The 20,208-nt window shown below is 43.6% G+C and overlaps 1 protein-coding gene across 5 annotated transcripts in view; it reads left to right on the top strand.

Moving 5' to 3' along the window:
• The window catches only part of PCGF3 (polycomb group ring finger 3), a 107,982-nt gene extending 88,740 nt beyond the window's left edge, over positions 1–19,242 (top strand). For all 5 annotated transcript variants that reach the window (XM_050943228.1, XM_050943227.1, XM_050943226.1 and 2 more), the window contains 3 exons: positions 1,582–1,719; positions 9,970–10,050; positions 12,751–19,242. In XM_050943228.1, the coding sequence (XP_050799185.1) occupies positions 1,582–1,719; positions 9,970–10,050; positions 12,751–12,798 (267 nt within the window). In that variant the 3' untranslated portion in view covers positions 12,799–19,242. The remainder of the gene's footprint in view (positions 1–1,581; positions 1,720–9,969; positions 10,051–12,750) is intronic.
• The last annotated feature ends 966 nt before the right edge of the window (positions 19,243–20,208 follow it).

Here is a 20,208-nt window from a genome sequence, read left to right as displayed (position 1 = left end):
TTTGGGTCAGGACCCCCAATCTGAGAAATGTTGGTCTCCCCTGTGAAATCTGTATAAGTATAGGATAAAAGCACACTCGACCAGATTTCATGGTCTATGATGCATTTTTCTTGGCTGTGAATTTGATAGGGCCCTACTGATTTGGGATGGGAACCCTGATAAATTGCCTAATGTGGTGGGATTTGGTGACAAACGACTAAGATATTTTTTTTGGGGGGGGGGGGGGGGTTGGCTGATGGCACTTTGCTAAGTGGAGCTCTGTTGCCATGCACCATCTATGGCAAAACCTTCTCTGCTCCTGAAAGTCATGAAGATTGCCCCCTGCGTTGCTTTTCATGTTTCCCACAGTGCAGTGTTCTTCAGTCTCAGGTTAGGATTAGTTAAAAATTTAAACTATAATATAAAAGTACCTTGTTATGATTTAGTGCCTGTTAGTAAGGCTGTGATTTTGGGACAGCTGTCAGTGTTCATGGTAATCGTATATTTGAATAAAGTTAGTTACCCCTGCAGAAGCGGCTTCCTTCCCTTCCAAATATTGCAATCTGGCCTACATGGTTGTGGGACCACTCAGGCTTGGTGCGTCCACCCCATGTAGACGGTGACGGGGTGGACGTGCCAAATCTGAGTGGTGCTGTGAGCACGTGGGCCAGGTCACAATGCCCGGACCAACAAACTTGGCCTAGCCTTGTGGGATAGGAGCTGCCACTGTGGGGTGAGTCTGGAGAGAGCTTGCTGTCCAAGCCACCCCACGTCCCCGTGGGCCATCTGCTTTCCCCCATTTCTGTGACATATGCTTTTTTTCCCCTGCATCTCTGTCATGACATTTATTAAAATTTCCATGAAAAAATTATAGCCTAACCTATCAGTAATTTGAGCAAAAATCTTTTGATGTTTTACTAGCTTTCTTTTGATTTTTTTCTGTTTTCTTGTAACACCTTTAAATCTCAGATAAAATAACTTTCAAGTTGATAATCCTTTTTAAACCATGCATATAATCCGAGTGTACGTTAACATGGCCTTAAAGTTGTATAAAGATGACACTGTAAACAGTCATTGAAAAAATGAAGGTGGTTTTCACACTGTACACTTGTTACAGTGTGTACACTTTTGGTTTGTGGTTTGACCTTGACTGCTTTTGAATTAGTCAGAATGACCTCTAAAATGTACAGATTGGCGGCTGTCAACTTCTATCCACTTCTATCTATTAATTTCCACTACATGCATCTGACGAAGTGGGTATTCGCCCATGAAAGCTCATGCTTCAATATGTCTGTTAGTCTATAAGGTGCCACAGGACTCTCTGCTGCTTTTACAGATCCAGACTAACACGGCTCCCCTCTGATAACTTCTATCGAGACATTTAAGAGTTAAGTGAAGTGTAACTGTAAGATGACAAATTATAGATCGACCACTTCTTTGCTTTTAAGTGAAGTTACAGTGAACATTTGACTGCAAAGATGTTTAATTTTTAAGTTTTGACCTTATTTTGCTAGACCAATGAAGGCTGCCTATAGAATACATAACCAGGATTGCAGGAAATCCTGTTAACCAACCCTGGGTTGTGTTTGCTTTTCCCTGAAGGTAAGCATCTGCTTGGAATGCAATAGCAGCAAATTGCGTGGATTGAAACGAAAATGGATCCGCTGCTCAGCACAAGCAACAGTCTTACATCTAAAGAAGTTCATTGCCAAAAAACTTAACCTTTCTTCTTTTAATGAGGTAATATTTTAACATAAGAGAAAATCACACTGTCAATAAGCTTGTAGCAAGTGTATGAAGCTAATTTTTTAGAAGCAAAGCTTTTCTTTGTAATCTTGTTCTTAGAGAGAACTGAACAAACCACTGTTCAGGTAAAATGTGATTATTGAAGTAGGACTTAAATAGCTTTTTCATCTGAGCTGTATCTAGGCAAATAATTTTATAAAAATAATAAGTTAAAATATGAATGTTGAAGCACTTACCTCTTTCCTTCCCCAGCGTAATCCTCTGGGGTTTCAGCCTTGTTGGTTCTTGGGCTAGTAGTATGAGCCACATGGCTTGTTTAACACCTTAACTCCTCTTTTTCTACATCCAGTTTTAAACGATTGTTATTAAAGTAAGCTTTGGCATACTTCCACTAGTGTTATATGTTTATCTGATCATGTGTGTAAGAGAAAATGGAGAATTTCACCCCAGTGCATAGGGCCAGTGCCAGGCCTATCCACCACTGAAGTCTTTTTTTTAAGCCATGTAGCTTAAGGGGTCCATAGCCCTTGTGTTGCTGTTACGCACAAGGATGAATTTCACCCAAAGTATAGGGTCAGCATGTATCCAACATAATCTGGAGGGACTGCTGGTCATGCTGCTATGCTTCCTTGTAGGTTGATCATGCTTCCAAAGTGGAAAAACTAGGATCACTGGGAAGCCATTTGGTGGGGGGAAAGAGAGGTGAATGAAGAAGTAGGAAGAAAATGGGGGTCGTCATCTTCCCTTTGACCTCCTCCATTTCAGATTGTAAAACTAGGATACATTATTATGAAGGGCAGCGTCCCTATAAACAATCCTATCTTCTCCTCACACAATCTAGTACAGGGTTTCTCAAACTTTTGTACTGGTGACCCCTTTCACATAGCAAGCCTCTGAATAGGACCCCCCCCTCTTATCAATTAAAAATACTTTTTAATATATTTAACATCATTATAAATGCTGGAGGCAAAGTGGGGTTTGGGTGAAGGCTGACAGCTTGCGACCTCCCATGTAATAGCCTCATGATCCCCTGAGGGGTCCCAACCCCCGATTTGAGAACCCCTGATCTAGTACTTACTCTACCATGTCCTAGCCCAACGGACGTGCCACCAGTTCATTCACAGCCACATTCCCAATTGAGTGTTGCCTTGGTATTCAGCCCTGTCAACTCCTTATCTGTTCCCCAGCTCAGAACCTCCTTTTTGCTCAGAAATACCCCTGTTCCCACTTACACACCTCTCTCTCCTCTTCCTACCTAACCTCTCCACAGCTCTGAAACATCCTCTCTCATGCTCAGAATACAACCTACAAAAACAGCCAGGCTTTCAGGCTCTGAAGCCTTCCCCTTCCTACCTGACCACAGCCACAATCACCCACTCCTAGCACCAACCAGTGTGTAATCTACCGACCTACCTCTATTCAAAATTATTGTGAAGGCTACTTTTACTTAAAATAGAAATTGTCATCTGAAACAGCTTCACTTCTTCATGTATATAACAAGAGAAGATCACCTGTACCCTTGTTACGGTCACCAATTAAAAATCTTATTTGAGTAGTGTGAAGGAACATGCTTAATTTTATGTGGTCTTAATTGTATGTATAAGTGGTTTTTTCCCCTGTGTGGTCGCATGGAGTAGTTCTTGGAGTCATTGCTCATGTGTATTCCACAATAGGTGTGCGTGCTTGCCACGTGCGCTGGTGCCAGAAGTTTTTCCCTTAGCAGTACCTGTACCGGGAGAGCACTGCGGTGACCCCTGGAGTGCGCTCTCCCAACCCTCAGTTCCTTCTTGCTGCCAGTGAAGGTAGTCGGAACTTTGTGCTCCAGCTCTGCTGCAGCAGCCTTTCTACTCATCCTTAGTAGTACTGTTTGTGGAATTGTTTCTTCAGTTGTTAGAGTGGGCTCGGGGCATGCCCTGTACCTCAGGCTTCAAGTCGTGCAACTCCTGTTGCCATTCTGTGCCTAGGAGTGACCCGCACACTGAGTGTCTCCGCTGTTTGGGTGAGATTCACATCAGTGAACGTTGTAAGATCTGCAGGTCATTCAAGCCACAGACCAAGAAGGAAAGAGACATTAGACTCTGTGCTCTCTTGATGGAATCGGTGTTGGTCCCAACTCTGGTGTGCTGGGCAGACTCGGCTCCTGCCGCTGCTCCATCGGTATGTAGCAAGGCACCCTCTACTAGCCAGCACCGTTCCCCGTCCAAGAAGCAGGGAAAGGGCCCTACCTTGTAGCAACGCCGAGGCAAGGAAAGAGGGGAGGCTGGTCTCACGTCGGGCAGCCCAGGGTCCCCCGAGAGCTCAAGGCTTTTGACTTGTGTTGAGCGGAGCAGCCTGGCGCCATCTGTGCGCACATCTCCACTGGTATGGATGCCGTCGATGCCAGAGGCAATGCAGGCCACAAAAGACATGAGTCTCTCGGTTCCTGGCGTGCAACCAATGATGGGTCCCCGGTCCTGGGGCAGATCCCCATTGGGGGCCCATCAAACCTCTCCTGCGGGTCGCAGTTCCCACTCTGAGTACCATTCCCCGCACCATTCAGCACGCAGCGACCGGTCATCCAGCAGCTCATGCCCTCCCTTGACGCCGACCAGACCGTCCCAGTCATGACCCGGATGGGAGTTTTGTGGACCCTCTACGCTGCCTGCCAGCAAGCATTGGCATCGAGAGAGGTGCCGGAAATGTTTCCCTTCGTGATGCGACTACCGCAGCTGGTCTCGACGGGATAGACATTGTCGTTCTCGTCCCAGTTCCCGCTCAACTAGACATCGCGCTCGAAATTCCCCTGCTGCCGTCATGGGTACTGAAGCAGCTCTTCGGGCGGGTACTGTTCCTCGACTAAGAGGTCCAGGTCCCAAGGGAGGTGGCATCGCAGGCACCGCCACTCATGCCGTTCCTGTGAGACTGTGCACTTGATGGTGATCTCAGCCTCGGCACCCAGCCACCCATTGGCCCGTGCGACTCAGCCAGGACAGCTACCGCCACCGGGCCCTCAGCTGGGTCAGTGGAAGGGACAGTGGTGCCAGTGGGCACCATGGATGCCGATGCCCGCCCAGATGGGGGCCTGCTCGGTCGTCGGAGCGCTTCAGGCTCCATCAGCCTCGTCCAGCCTTCTAAGAGACAGATCGACAGGCCACGAGTCAGCAGACCCGCACCTGAACTCTGATCTGGGGCTCAACCCCCCCCGTATGACTGAGGCCCATGGCTCTGCGCTGGCTCTTTCCTGGCACCAGACGACACCATAACGACACCTCTGCCACCAATCCCTCAGGAGGATTTTAAGGCACGCCAAGACCTGCTAAAGCAGGTGGCATCCAGCCTTCAGCAGCAGGCCGAGGAAATGGAGGGCCCCTCCGATTCCCTCTTTAACGTGTTGTCTGCCTTGGCACTGGGCTACGTGGTTCTGCCCCTGCACCAGGGTGCAGCAAACATTTCCAACACCCTGTGGCAAACTCCCGCCTCCTTGGCCCCAATCTCCAAGAAGGCGGAAAGGAAGTGCTTTGTGCCCACCAAGGACCATGAGTAACTTTATTCGCACCCAGCACCTAACTCGCTTGTGGTAGAGTTGGTAAACCACAGAGAGTGTAAGGGCCAACCCGTATCTACCCCCAAGAATAAGGATGCCAAATGACTGGACTCCTTTGATAGAAAGTTTTATTCCTCGGCAAGTTTCCCGCTCAGGTTAGCCAACCACCAAGCCTTACTGAGCAGACATGACTTTAACCTATGGGAGTTCCTGCCTAAGTTTGAGCCTCTCCTCCCAGACCAGGACAGGAAGGACTTTAAGGCACTAGTACAAGAGGGGCGGTGGCAGCAAAAGCGGCCCTGCAAGCCTTGTCAGATGCAGGCGACACTGCAGCCCGCTCAATGGCTTTGGCGATCTCCATGCGCAGGGCGTCATGGCTCCTTCTGTCTGGACTGTTGACGGAGGCCCAAACCCTTATGCAAGACCTCCCGTTTGATGGGAAGGCGCGCTTCGCAGACCAGACAGATGTCAGTCTGCATGGGATGAAGGATTCCTGCACTACCCTGCAGACCTTGGGCCTCTACAATCCTCCTGCTAAGGATAAGGCCAAACCACAACCACCAGCTCAACCTGCAAGGAGCAGATATGAGCCCCTGTATAAGAGACCAAGAGGCCAAAAATGCCAGTCTCAGTGGCAGTCCTGCTCCACCCCGCAGCCTGGGTCCGCTAAGGGCAAGAGGCAGGGAAAGAGGCGGTTTTGACTATTTGCGGGGAGCACTGGGCCAGTTGCCAGAGAGACCCCCCCCCAATTAATACAGTGTGTGTTCTGCAACTGTTTGCCTTCTGCATGGCGTGGTCCTCTATCACATTGGACCAGTGGGTCCTCAGCACCATTTCCCAGGGCTACAGGTTGCAGTTTACGTCACCTCCTCCAAATCACCCGCCCTCCCCTGTAGGCCCCAGGGACCCGGAGCATACCCACCTCCTAGGGCAGGAGGTGGACTGTCTCCTGCACCTGGGGGCAGTGGAAAGAGTACCAGTAGATTTCCCGGGTAAGGGATTCTACTCCTGGTACTTCCTGATCTCGAAGGCCAAAGGGGGCCTCAGGCCCATCCTGGGCCTGTGGAGCCTAAACCATTTTCTAGCCCACTCCAAGTTCAGCATGGTTTCCTTGGCCTCTATTAACTTCTCCCTGGACCTGGGGGACTGGTATGTGGCTCTGGACCTCCAGGACATGTACTTTCACATCCATATTTTTGAGGGGCACAGGCGCTTCCTAGGACCACTACCAGTTTGCGGTCCTTCAGTTTGGCCTATTCACAGCACCTAGGGTTTTCACCAAGTGTATGGCTGTGGTAGTGGCCTACCTCAGGCGGGAGAGGGTACAGATTTTTCCTTGCCTGGACGACTGGCTTCTCAAGGGAGACTCTCGTTCCGAGGTAAAGATCCACGTGAAGCTGCTCCTGTCGACATGCGCCAGTCTCGGCCTAGTGGTGAAAGAGACCAAATCAACCTTAGTTCCAGTTCAGCACATAGAGTTCATTGGGGCACTGCTGGACTGCTCGAGGGCCACAGTCTCTCTTACCCCTGGATAGGTTCGAGACCCTAAGAGATTTCATCACCTCGGTCACGGCTTTTCCGGTGACAACGGCAAGGGTGTGCCTTTGAATTCTAGGGCACGTGGCGGCATGTACGTACGTGGTCCACCATGCCAGGCACCGAATGAGGCCCCTCCAACTCTGGCTAGCCTCCCAATTCTCTCAGGCCCAGAACGGGCTTGACAAGGTTCTCACCGTTCTGTCCCCGATCCTGGCTTCCTTTCAATGGTGGTCTTATCCAAGCAACATGCTGCAAGGGGTTCCCTTTCGGGATGTCAACCCATCTATGGACCTGGTGACTGATGCGTTGGACCTGGGTTGGGGAGCCCACACGGAATGTGCAAACTCAGGGGATGTGGTCAATCCCAGACTTGTCCCTTCACATAAATGTCAAAGAGCTCAGAGCAGTACGGTTCGTGTGCGTGGTCTTCCACACGCACCTTTGTGGCAAGGTGGTCAGGGTCCTCACGGACAACACCTCCGCCATGTACTACATCAACAGGCAAGGTGGGACTCGCTCCCTAGCCCTCTGTCGGGAAGCCCTGAGCCTATGGGAGTTCTGTATAACCCATGATCTCTCTCTGAGGGCCGTATACCTCCCGGGCGACTGCATTACACAAGCGGATCGCCTCAGCAGGGTTTTCTCCCCCCAGTAAGAGTGGCCTCTCCACTTAGAGGTCACTCACCGGCTCTTCCGAGAGTGGGGAGTTCCCCAGATCGACGTCTTTGCAACCCTTCAGAACTGGCGTTGCCCCCAGTTCTGCTCCAGGGGAGGAGTGGGGAAGGGCGTGATCGCTGATGCGTTCCTCCTTCATTGGTTGGACCAGCTCCTTTACACTTTCCCACCGTTCCCTCTCGCTGACAAAGTCCTGCAGAAAGTAAAAGCAGGCAAAGTGAAAGTCATCCTCATAGCCCCAGTGTGGGCTTGCCAACACTGGTACGGGACCCTCCTTCGCCTCTTGGCGCCCCCTGCCCCCACGAGGATGCTGCCACTTTGCCTGGACCTCCTCTCCCAGGATAAGGACCGCCTTCTCCATCCTAACCTAGCAGCACTCCATCTGACAGCGTGGTTGCTCTGTAGCTAGATGAGAAGGAGGGCAGATGTTCAGAGCAGGTAAGGCGGGTCCTCCTGGAAAGTAGGAAACTGTCCACACGCCGGACGTACATGGCAAAGTGGTCCAGGTTCTCCAAGTGAGTGAGTGCGCGGGTAGTCTCTCCTTCCTTTGCACCTCTCCAGCTTATCCTGGACTACCTCCTGTCCCTTAGGACCCAAGGACTGGCATCCGCCTCTGTCAGGGTACACTTGGCAGCCATATCGACCTTCCACCTGCCAATGCAAGGGCACTTGGTCTTCTCCCGCTCGTTGACCTCCCATTTCCTTAGGGGCCTTGACTGTTCATTCCCGTACGCGAGACCCCCTGTGCCGCAGTGGGACCTGAACCTGGGTTTGTCCTGACTCACAGGTCCTCCCTTTGAACCCCTGGCCACATATTCCTGGTCTCACCCCTCATGGAAGGTAGCCTTTCTTGTGATAATCACGTCAGCCCGCTGTGTCTCAGAACTCAGGGCCTTGACCTCGGAACCCCCCTGTACGGTCTTCCACAGGGATACAGTCCAGCTTCGCCCACACCCGGCATTCCTCCCGAAGGTGGTCTCCGCCTTCCATGTGGATCAGAGCATCTTTCTTCCTGTGCTCTGTCCTAAGCCCCATTCCTCCACATGCTCGATGTACGTAGAGCGCTGACCTTTTACTTGGATTGGGCCAAACCATTACGGAAATCCTCGCAGCTTTTTGTTGCCTTGGCTGAGCGGGTGAAGGGGCAACCAGTCTCCACCCAGCATCTTTCCTGCTGGATTACCTTGTGTATACGCATGTGCTGTGATCTGGCAGGGGTTCCCCTGCCACCTATTGTTAGGGTGCACTCAACGAGGGCTCAGGCCTCATCAGCTGCCTATGTAGCCCATGTCCCTATCCAAGACATTTGTAGGGCGGCCACTTGGGCCTCAGTTCACACGTTCATTTCGCATTATGCGATTGTCTCTTCAAACTAGGGATGACGCTGGGTTTGGCAGGGCGGTACTCCATCCCGGGCTATCGTGAACTCCTACCCACCTCCAACAGATATTGCTTCGAATCACCTACTGTGGAATACACATGAGCAATCACTCGAAGAAGAAAGAATAGTTACCTGTTCCGTAACTGGCATTCTTCGAGATGCGTTGCTCATGTCTATTTCACACCCCGCCCTCCTTCCCCACTGTCAGAGTTGTCCGGCAAGAAGGAACCGAGGGTGGGGGGACGCAGTCCCCTTATAGCGTGATATACAGGTGCCACTCCAGGTGCCGCAGCAGTGCTACCCCAATACAGGTGCTGCTAAGGGAAAAACTTCCGGCACCAGTGCACGTGGCGAGCACACACACCTGCTGTGGAATAGACATGAGCAACACATCTCGAAGAATGCCAGTTTTGGAACAGGTAACTGTCCTTTCTCACAAAGGGAAGTTGCATCCCTGTCCCAAGTGAAGAATAGACTTAAGGACTGAAGTGATTACACACTTAAATTATCTAAATTATCACAGAGACTCATACTGGTTCTAGCACCTTTTTACTAAAATGTTAGTTTTCAAATCTGCAAAAAGCTACTGTAGCCAGTGTTAATTTATATAAAACATTGTCCCTGTGAGGGAGAGACCAGACATTAAAAATACTGCTTACATCCCAGATTGTCATCTGCCATATAATGCCTAGAGAGACAAGGCAGGTGAGGGAATATCTTTTATGGCAACTGTTGGTGAGAAAGACAAGCTTTCGATCTCACACAGAGCTCTTCTTGAAGTCTGGGAAGTGTATTTAGCTGTCACTCAGAGTACAAGGTGGAACAGATTGTTTAGCATGAGTAGTTAACACACATTTCAAGGGACCATTCAAGGTGAAAGCCACTTCAAGGTGAAAGCTCAAAAGCTCGTCTCTCTCACCAACAGAAGTTGATTCAATAAAATATATTATCCCACCCACCTTGTGTCTCCAACTCCCACACTATGGCAAGGGTTAGGATTTTTCCATTGTCTTCAGATGATTCTGGACATGTTTAACATGACTTTTATCCATGTGCATTGTCTTGTCTTAGAAGTGTGTTCTATGTGTCCCTTAATGAATTTAAGTGTCTCTTCCTTTTCAATCAGCTGGATATATTATGCAATGAAGAAATTCTTGGCAAGGACCATACGCTCAAATTTGTAGTTGTCACTAGATGGAGATTTAAGGTACGACACAACTGCTTTTTCATGAATTCACTCATATTTAGAATTAAAATTAACTCATTAACCTGGTTATAGAACAGAATTCATAAAATATCTGTCGTATACAGTTTTATACCTGCAGTAACTTTAAAACTGGCTAAAAAATTGGTTAAAAGTCCATCCTGGTTCAGGGGCAAAGTGAAGGCAACAACTAGAAATAAAGAACAATATATAACAACTGGGGAAAGAGGGCAAGTAGATAGTTATGAATATAAATTAGTAGTTATGAAGTGTAAAAAATTGGAAAGGGAACGCTAAAGACAACAGGAAAATATCCATGGCTGGCAAGGCTAAGGACAGTAGGTTTTTCAGATAAATCAGGAAAAAGAGAAAATCTAACAGTGATATAGCCTCTTTACTGTATGGAGCTGGTGCAAATGTTAATGCAGAAAAGGTAAAAGTGATCAATGTATAGTTCTGTATTTGGAAAGAAGCAAGATGATATACTTGTGTTATGTGATGATGAACTACTTTTCAGTCCATTAGGAATTGAGGACATTAGGGATGATGATGATAATTAGTTCTTATATAGTGCTTTTTTATCAGTAGATCTCAGTGGTTTACAAATCAGATAAGAAACATTATCCCCATTTTATAGATGGGGAAACTGAGGCACATGGCGATGAAGTGACTTACCAAAGGTCATCCAGCAGGCCCAGATAATGTGCACTCAAGAGCCCTAAAAGGGTTGGTTCAGGACATCTCTGGATTGCTAGTGCTGTTTATTATTCATATTACCATAGCACCTAGGAGTCCTTGGAATAATGGGGAAATTCCAGAAGATGGGAAGAGTTTCTCCACAACTGGAGATGGGACACTGGGTGGTTGGCCATTGCTCTGAGGTGGTTCAGACAGTTCTTTCTCGATGCCCAGCTGGTGTCTTGCTCACAAACTGATCGCTGGATTTGGGGATGGGAAAGAATATTCCCGTAGGTCAGATTGGCTGGGACTTGGGGTTTTTTTTTGCCTTCCTCTGCAGCAGGATGTGGTTTGCCTGCTGGGATCATCTGGGAATGACTCACCAAATCCATTCCTTGTCATTGCAGAGGCTTCAGGCATTGGTGGCACCTTGGTGTCTCATGTTCTCTCCCTGTGACACACAGTAGTTTAGTTTTCTGAGGTCTGGAATGCTTTGGTCTAACTAAAGTCTTTGGCCTTAATAGAAAAAGGTGAAAACTAATGGCCTGTGATATGCAGGAGGTCAGACTAAAAGATCTCATGATCCCTTCTGGCCTGAAACTATGCATATGGGCACAACATTAGCAAAGGGCAAGCAGGATGACATGAGTAAATAGCCTGACATCAGTCCCAGGCAAAATAATGGAGAAGCTGATACAGGATTCAAACAATATAGAACTGAAGGATGGGCAAATAATTAATGCCAGCCAATATGGTTTTATGGAAAATGGCTTGTTAAGCCTGATTTTGTTTTTTGACAATTACAGATTTGGTTAATAAAGGTAGTTGCGTAGATGTAATATTCTTACACTTTTGTAAGTGGTTCAGCTTAGTACTTCACAGCATTCTGGTTTTGAAAATCAAAACTATACAATATCAATAAAACACCCATAAATAGATTAGTTGACTGACATCTCAAAGTAATGGTCAATAGGTAATACTCATTGAGTGGGGTGTTTTTAGTGGGGTTCCCCAGTGATCAGTGCTAGACCTATGCTATTTGGTATTTTTATCAACGATCTGACAGTGAATATAAAATTTGCAAATGACACAGATTGGCCAGGTGCTAAATAAAGATGAGGCCAGAGCAGTCGTGCAGAATGATCTAGATCACTTGCTAAGCTGGGCCCGTTCAAACAAATTATTTTTGTCAAAGGCAGTGTGATACATCTAGGAAGAGGGAATGCAGGCCAGACCTACAGAATGGGGGACTGTATCTTAGACAGCAGTAACTCTGAAAATGATTATGGGGTCATAGTGGTGGACAAGCAGCTCAGCATGTGCTCTGAATGTGATACTGTGGATGTGATCCTTGGCCATATAAAAAGGGGAGTAATGAACTGGAATAGGGAAATAACTTCTATATGTGGCATCAGTGAGACTGATACTGGAATACTGGGTCCAATTCTAGTGTCTACCTTTTAAAAAAGATGTTGAAAAATTGGAGAGAGTGAAGAGAAAAGCTATTAAAACGATTTGAAGATTGGAAAAAATACCTTATGGTGAGACTTAGAGCTCAATCTGTTTAGCTTATCAAAAATAGTATTGATAGGTAACTTGATTATAGTGTAAAAGTACCTTCCTGGGTAGAAATTGCTGAGTACTAAAAGGCTTTCTAAGCTAGCAGAGAATGACATAACAAGAATTATTGGCTGGAAGTTGGTGAGACACATTCAAATTAGAAATAAGACAAATTTTTAGCAATGAAGGTAGTTACCTTGGTAGTTTGTTCTAAAGGTTGAGTGGTGGCTTCTCCATCTCTTCTCTTCAAAGCAGACTGGATGTTATAGTTAGGCTCAATGTACAGCTAACTAGGTGAACTTCTGTGATCTGTTATACATAAAGTCAGACTAGATGATACACGGTCACTTCCTTCTGGCCTTAAAATATAAATCAATAACATATTTTGATGAGTTGATTACCTATCACATGGGAGGATTCATTTTGCTTTTACTTCTTACATTAGCTCATTATTTTATCTTGCAGAAAGCACCTCTCCTGCTACATTACAGACCCAAAATGGACTTGCTGTAAGAGACCTTTATTGTCCTTCTGGACAGCGTTTTTTGCAGAGACTATCATCAGGCACCTTCTTAGTGCATCACTTAACTCACGTGACACGAACCAGCAGAATTTTTTGGAAGACTGTAGTGCTCTCACAGGCAACCAACCTTCTGAATATTTCTTCTGGGGACGTGTTGCCCAGATTTCTGGACAGAAAATATTTATACTTTTTTTGTACGAAAGAAATAAATCACAAGAGGACACTACCAGCACTAAGTTTACAGATCCTGAAAACACTTCACAGTTCCATGTAGCTCAACTTGATTCATCTCTTTGCTGCAGTTACGATAATCTAAGTTAAAATGTTGTGGGGGTGATTTAAAAGGTTGTTTTTGACACCAAAATTACCTTTAGTTACTTTCCATCTTTTGAAACTTCTGAAGCTTATTTTGATCTATTCTGCAAAGTGTTTCTGTCCTACATAGTATGCCTCAGTTACTTTGGCTTTCATTGAGCCCTTTGAAGAGCATTGAACATACCTTATGATTATAGAGACTGGTGATATTTATGCTGCATTAAAAACTTCCTAAAAATCTAGGCATCTGAAAACTCCATGAGTTTCACACAATGCTTGATCTCATTTTATATTTCATTCATGTTTTGGCATCCTCTGCATGTTTTGATGAGGCTAATGAAAATGCATTTACTTTTTTAACATGGCCCAATATTTTGCTGTGGCATAAATTGCATCCGATCATAACAGAAGAGTACTCAAAGTGCTAAATTTATGAATTTTAAGGTAGACTTGTCTTATACAGTAGAGGCTTGCAGAAATCTATTTTTTCTTTAGGGAGAATGTTTTTTTTTTTTTGCTAAATTTGTAACTAGTGGTTAAAGCATTTTTATTTTGGGAAACATACCCCATAGAAAATTACACAAGTTTCCATGTCACTGGTTTAAAAATTCAATTGTTACTTACTGACCAGTTCTAGATTTCCTTTAATGGTTTCCTTAAGAAGCCATTGTTTTCTTTAGTGCAATCATTAGCTATCTTGGAGGTCAGATTCGATCGTAGTGGCACCTTCTGGTCTTAAAATCCTATTAATCTAGCTTTTGTGTTCAGCCTTGAGAGATGCCAGACGCTACTCTATGTATGTCATCAAGTCCGCGCTCAGATAATGCTTAGAGGGGTGTTAACTTAAAAAAAAAAATAATAAAAAAAAAATCTTGAAAGCATTTTAAAAATAGGTGACTTATAAAAACTGTTAATACTGGTTGAAAGTGATTTCTGCAAGCAATATACTGTATAACATATAATAAAAATATGAAATGTTAAAATGTTTGACTGGCACAGGGATTGTAAGATACTGAAAAGAGGGTGTGCATGCAGTATGACACACTGGCAGCTGGAGGTTATTACTTTCTTTTTAAACGCTCAGGAGGGAAAGTTACTCTGTCAGCTGAAAACACCAGTTTTGTATACATATTATTAAACCCTTTTATTCCTCCATAAGACGCATGTCACTGGGTAACATAAGCATTATGCCTGTTGGCATCACCCTACTCCATCCAGTTGTGCTCCTCTGTCCTGCAAAAAATCATTATTTAAAATTAGATTCAACATCAGAAAGTAAATCATGAAAAATACTGGCTTATCCAAACATGTACATTCTCTTTTCTCCTAGGTCTGAAAGAAATCCACCCCCTCCCCAAAACAGCATGTTCCTGTGTGCCTCCTTACACATTCTTAGCTGGAGCCTTCCGTTCCTCCAATTGCTCCTCCCTTACCTTTCCTACTGCCACATTTGTGAGAGGGAACACAGTCTCACCTGTATATATTTCAAACAGCATTATAAAGCTGCATTCTTTTATTTTTATTCATAATCATAGAGGTGAATGTGGAGGAAATCAGAATGGGTGCAAATGGAGAAACAAGGGAAATCTACTGGACTAGTAGGAGTGCCATCTCTGCAAATCTAGGGCGTGAGAGATGTAAAGGTACTGAGGGCTCCTTGGGCCAGGCAGGATGACTTCACATCTAGGCCTGGAGTATTTCGGCATTGGAGGGTGGGGGAATAGAATTTAGCTCTGGTTTGGTCTTTCTGTTCGTGTATGCACCTATCTGCAATTCTACTTTTATCTACATGTAACTTGAAGAAAAATATACAAATGTCAGAAGAGGAAAGGGGAGACTTCAGTAGTTTAGTTTTATCAACTGGCCCTTTGTGAGCTTTTCACAAAATGAACCTAGGTGATGTGACTCTACACGTCAATTGATTTACCAGGACTTTGTGGAACTGTTAATCAGTTGTCCGCATTGTGGGGTGTGTAAGGGAACTTCAGCCAAGTGACCCTATCCTAATCAATCTGATTAATTTGCATCTAAGGGTTTAATAAATATATATACACGATGTGTCTACCTCAGAATATGCACTGCAGCAGCATTTTGTAAAACCAGATGTTACTGCAGTGCCATTGAAATACATCAGAATTTGAATATTTCCTGTGTAATAAAACTGAGGAGCTATTAAACAGTATGAACATGCACATTCAAAAACCCCTCTGCCATTCAGTTCTAACTCTCACTGTAGCAATCTACAGTACAGAATATATATTTGTAAGTTTGTAGCTATCTTTGGAATCACTTGAATTTGCTATGGTGCTATATCAATATATTTAAATATCAGTTGATATCTGTATAGATACATAAATCTGAAGCCTGTATTAACACCAACAGTGGTTATAGCTCATAATTGTGTGTAACTCTGCTTTTTTAAATGTATTAACCTGATAAAACCTCAGTGGTAAAAATACCTATTTTTCTAAATTGCATCATGTCAGAATATCTTCACTACAGAAACTATTTCCCATAGGGGTTTGCTGCACCAGTTGGTTTGATTTTAGCTTTGTAGAAAGAGTAGCATCCAATTCAATTCAACAGTCAGTGTGAGACCTTAAGGATTCTATTTCTGAAATTTCTGTTTTACTTCTGTGAAGCCTGAGACAGTTGATTTAATGTCAAAACTATATTGGGGGAAAAATAACTATTGATTTTTTTAAAATATTGTTTAACGTCTGAAAGCCAGACTCAGCTTAGATATCTCTTGGTCCTACTTGGTCATGTTCAGTTTATTTTGGTTTTAGTGAAGATGGAGTTACTGTGAAGTAGTTTTCACAACTGCTTACGCTGGTAAGTAATTGCAGTACAAGTATCTTGTTGCATTATCCTCAGCAGCAATGAGACTAATTACCCAGGCTCATAGTCTCACTAGATATAGTTTTCATTTAAAATAGATAATTCAGATAGAATATATAATATTGAATTTAAATAAGATTTGGGGGTTTTAAAAAAAAATTAACTTTATAAAATTATTTATTCTATTTTAAGCCTTCTATCTTATTTTACCATCCAAGTATTTTGGTTTCAATGGTCCAGCTTTATTTACGGGCATATAAAATGAAATTGTGAGATGTTTTTACAAGCTTCTTCCTTTTACTTTGAGTTTGAGTAGTTTTTATTTGATGTTTTTTGTATGGATGAAGAGCATTACTTATGCTTCTGTGCAATAGGTTTGAAACATGCATTTATAAGGCATATGTTTAAATTGTAAATGTAGCATCTACTTACCGCTAAATTGAGAAGGAATGTAGGTGGGATTTTTAAAATGTACATTCAAATGGGTTTTTATTGTTTTTTTTTTATTTTTAATTTTTGGGTTTTTTTTTAATTATTATTTTGAAGTGAAGTTTGGGGTTTTAAAATTGTGTGTAAGTGCAAGAACTACCTGTCAGCAATATTTTAAAATAAATGATCTGGCAAGAAACATTAATGTGAATTGTGGAAGCAATCTGCAAGACTTGCAGCCTATCTGAAATTGTTTTTGTGCCATTGTTACGTCTGGTATCTTTGTGTACCATCTAACCTGGGAATATTTATTTTTTATTGGTTGTGCAATACTACACACAACACTATAACCTCTGGGGATATGGGACCATATGAAATATCAGACTACAACTATGATGGTGCTATTTTTTCCTATAGGCTCTGAGCCTTTGAAAGCTTATCTGGCTCTATTGTCTTCATAACAGCATAATTAGTCTTAGGAGAGTCATTGGACTCCCTCCCCCCCCCCCCCGCCTCCCCAATGAATGGTAAATGTAGAGGTATAGCTACCCTGTCTTACAATTATTTGAATCTTACCATTGAGATAAGTGTAATAGGAAAAAGCCAACCAGTTTGTACATCAATAGATGAGTCTTTGATAAATTATATTGTAATCCGTACTTAAGAAATGCATTTAATGCAGACAGCTTAAACTGTACTCTACAGAAAAATCCAGTTGCTGTATTTCCTCAGGTAATCACTTCAGTTTGGATGCTTCACTGGAAGTTTTAAAGCAACCTACGTATTTGTTCCTCTGCGTCAAAGTTAAAGAAAATAAAAAATCCCGTCGTATAGGCTAGAATTTTTGCGTGACTTAACTATAATGGAGAGGTTCACTTAACATTTCCTTAGGTACCAGGTGCAGAGAGAACATTTATTTTAAGGTGCATAATTTAGCTTTGAACTGCCCTTTGATTCTGCGCTTTGATGAAAGTGGAGTTTAGGTACAGATTTTCTGGAAACTTGCTCCTCATGGTAAGCCCACATTTTTAATTTTTTTTAATAGTATTGAGTTTGAATTTGCTCATGTACAAACTTAAGCTTGAGTCCTGCAATCTGATCCACCTAGTAGATCCTTCTGCCCTCACGGAATCTAGTTGAAGTCAATGTGGCCTGCCCCAGAGCAGATTGTAGGACTGGGGCGTAAAGGTCCAATACTGCAAATCCGAACGTTGTAACTTTACTCGTATGGATGGTTCCATTTAAATCAGTGGGATTATTCACAGGAGCAGAGTTACTTAGCGGCATGCCTGCACAAGTCCTTTTAACTTACAACATTGGTTTAATATAATCCTTAACATCCAAATGATTTAACTGGACAAAAGGAAACTTCTTTTTTTCTGGAACAAGATTAATTTAGGGTTAAGGGACAATAAGCCAGTGCAACCACTAAGCCTTTATCCTCAATATGTGGTATATAAAGATACTGAAACTATCACAGTATAAAATCATATTTTTGACTTAGTTTCATTTGAAAGTTTACATTTTTTATGCTTTGTGTTGCTGTGTAATTTTTGTACTATTGGTGGCTAGTTTTTGTCTGAATAAGCCTTTTGGGATTATTGCTTAATGTTTTGATTTTATGATAGTGAAGCTTGTATTCAGTGTTTTGCCAATTAATATTATATGCTTGTTAATAAAAGCAAAAAAAAAAAACTAACTCAAATTCTCTCAGGCTGAAAGTTTGTCCATTTTTCCCCAAGAACCTAAAGGACTAGCTAGTACAATACAACGGTACTATACAATACTGCATATACCGAAACAATCCCCTATATATAGTTCTATAATGTATCTTCCCCCTGAAATGAATACCATTTTTTTTGCTTGAATCCAACACTAGCACTGCACAAAATGTTACACTAAATACAAAACTTCTTAAATTGGTAAAATGTTTGTGCCAAATACATGGCACTCTATTCATTAGCAAATAAAGTGACTTCTGTTGTATGGAGGAGGTTATTTTAGGTGCTTCGGACTCTTCGTGCATTTGTACATATGGATATATTTGCCACACTGTACATGGTATCAGATTTATTCCTTATCTGCTAATGTTGCTGTGCAGAGTCATATTGGAGTCCAACCTTCTGTTGGACACAATTAACAAACGTTAAATCAAAAAAAACCAACCTGCCCAAATCCTTATTTTGTTTTAATTGTTAATGATTGACAGATACTAATAGTCTGTTTTCTCTCTGGTTGAAAGTTAGAAAAAGGTCTTAGGCTAGCTAAAATGCCACTCCAGAGAGTGTTAGTTCATGAACCAGAGGTAAATTTGCCTTCAAAGAGCTGATCTAATTTTTGGTTGCTTTCTGGGTGGTTTTAGCGGTTTCTTCCCTAACTGTTTAAGATCGTCAGGGATTATGTAGGAACTCCTCAAAAGGATTTACTGTTCTAGGTTTAAATGAATCTCAAGGTAAATCTAGATCAACGGTTCTCAAACTTTTGTACTGGTGACCCCTTTCAAATAGCAAGCCTCTGAGTGCAACAATCCCCCTCCCCTTATAAACTAAAAACACTTTTTTATATATTTAACGCCATTGGCGGGAGGGATAGCTCAGTGGTTTGAGCATTGGTCTGCTAAACCCAGGGTTGTGAGTTCAATCCTTGAGGGGGCCACTTAAGGATCTGGGGCAAAAATCAGTACTTGGTCCTGCCTAGTGAAGGCAGGGGGCTGGAGTCAATGACTTTTCGAGGTCCCTTCCAGTTCTAGGACATAGGTATATCTCCTATTATTATAATAAATGCTGGAGGCAAAGCAGGGTTTGGGGTGGAGGCTGACAGCTCGCGACCGCCCATGTAATAACCTCGCGACCCCCTGAGGGGTCCCGACCCCCAGTTTGAGAACCCGTGATCTAGATACACTAGTAAACTACAAAGCATATAAAAACGTAGGTGAATTTCTTTGCAGCATCTTCATACAGTAATGTATATTTTCAGAATTGTATGTGGTGTTTTCTTCATATTGAGAGAGGCAAAAGGTTTAATATTTCTGCCATTTTGCTAGGAATTGTAAGGAACTCTGGTTCTAAACCACGTAGTGGTCTGTTCCTGCACTTGCACTAATGGTAGTGACGTGTAATCGTCCTGAGGAGATGAGGCCCACTACATAGTTTTGCCATTGATTGGCCGTTCAAATACCAGTAGGAGAAATCTGTCTCGGAAAGGTCACTTTGTTCACGTGTGTCACTAAAAAGTGAATAAATAAACTTCTAAGTTTAGCACTAATTTTGCTGTCAGCAAGCACTATAAATCTCCTTATTCTCATTGTTAGTTCATCTATCATTTCTCCATGACTTTGCTTTGTTGGTTGCTTGAAAACGCACCTACAGACCAGTGATTTATGCATGGGTGTTTCTGGTTAGTCCAGCACACTGCAGTATTGGCAAGTATTCCAGGCATCTAGAGAGAAATTAACAGTGCTAGAAACCAACTGATGTCTTTCCCAATAGTGTAGTTATATGTTCCACGCTGCCCCTCTTGTAACTTGCTGGAATAGTTAAGTGATGACCAACTGTCTTTGCCAGCTGTGACCCCTGAGCCATGCCCTACACAAAAATGCATAGGAACGCTAATCTGCACACTAGTCTAATGTTTGTAATAAGCATCTACGTGGTGAGAGAGTTGCTCAGGTGCACAGGAAGAGTGATGCGCACATATACCTCATTTCAGGAATGGATAAAGGCACCGCCATCAGTATCTGTTGTGAATGTGACCTTTTGAACTATGCTGTTGCAAAACTTGTTTTATAAGTTTGTTTTGTATTGCGTTGTGTATAA

This window comes from Gopherus flavomarginatus, chromosome 3, assembly GCF_025201925.1.
Source record: "Gopherus flavomarginatus isolate rGopFla2 chromosome 3, rGopFla2.mat.asm, whole genome shotgun sequence".
Taxonomy (NCBI): domain Eukaryota; kingdom Metazoa; phylum Chordata; order Testudines; family Testudinidae; genus Gopherus; species Gopherus flavomarginatus.
Note: the sequence above shows the minus strand (reverse complement) of the source record. Positions and strands in the feature narration are given on the sequence as shown.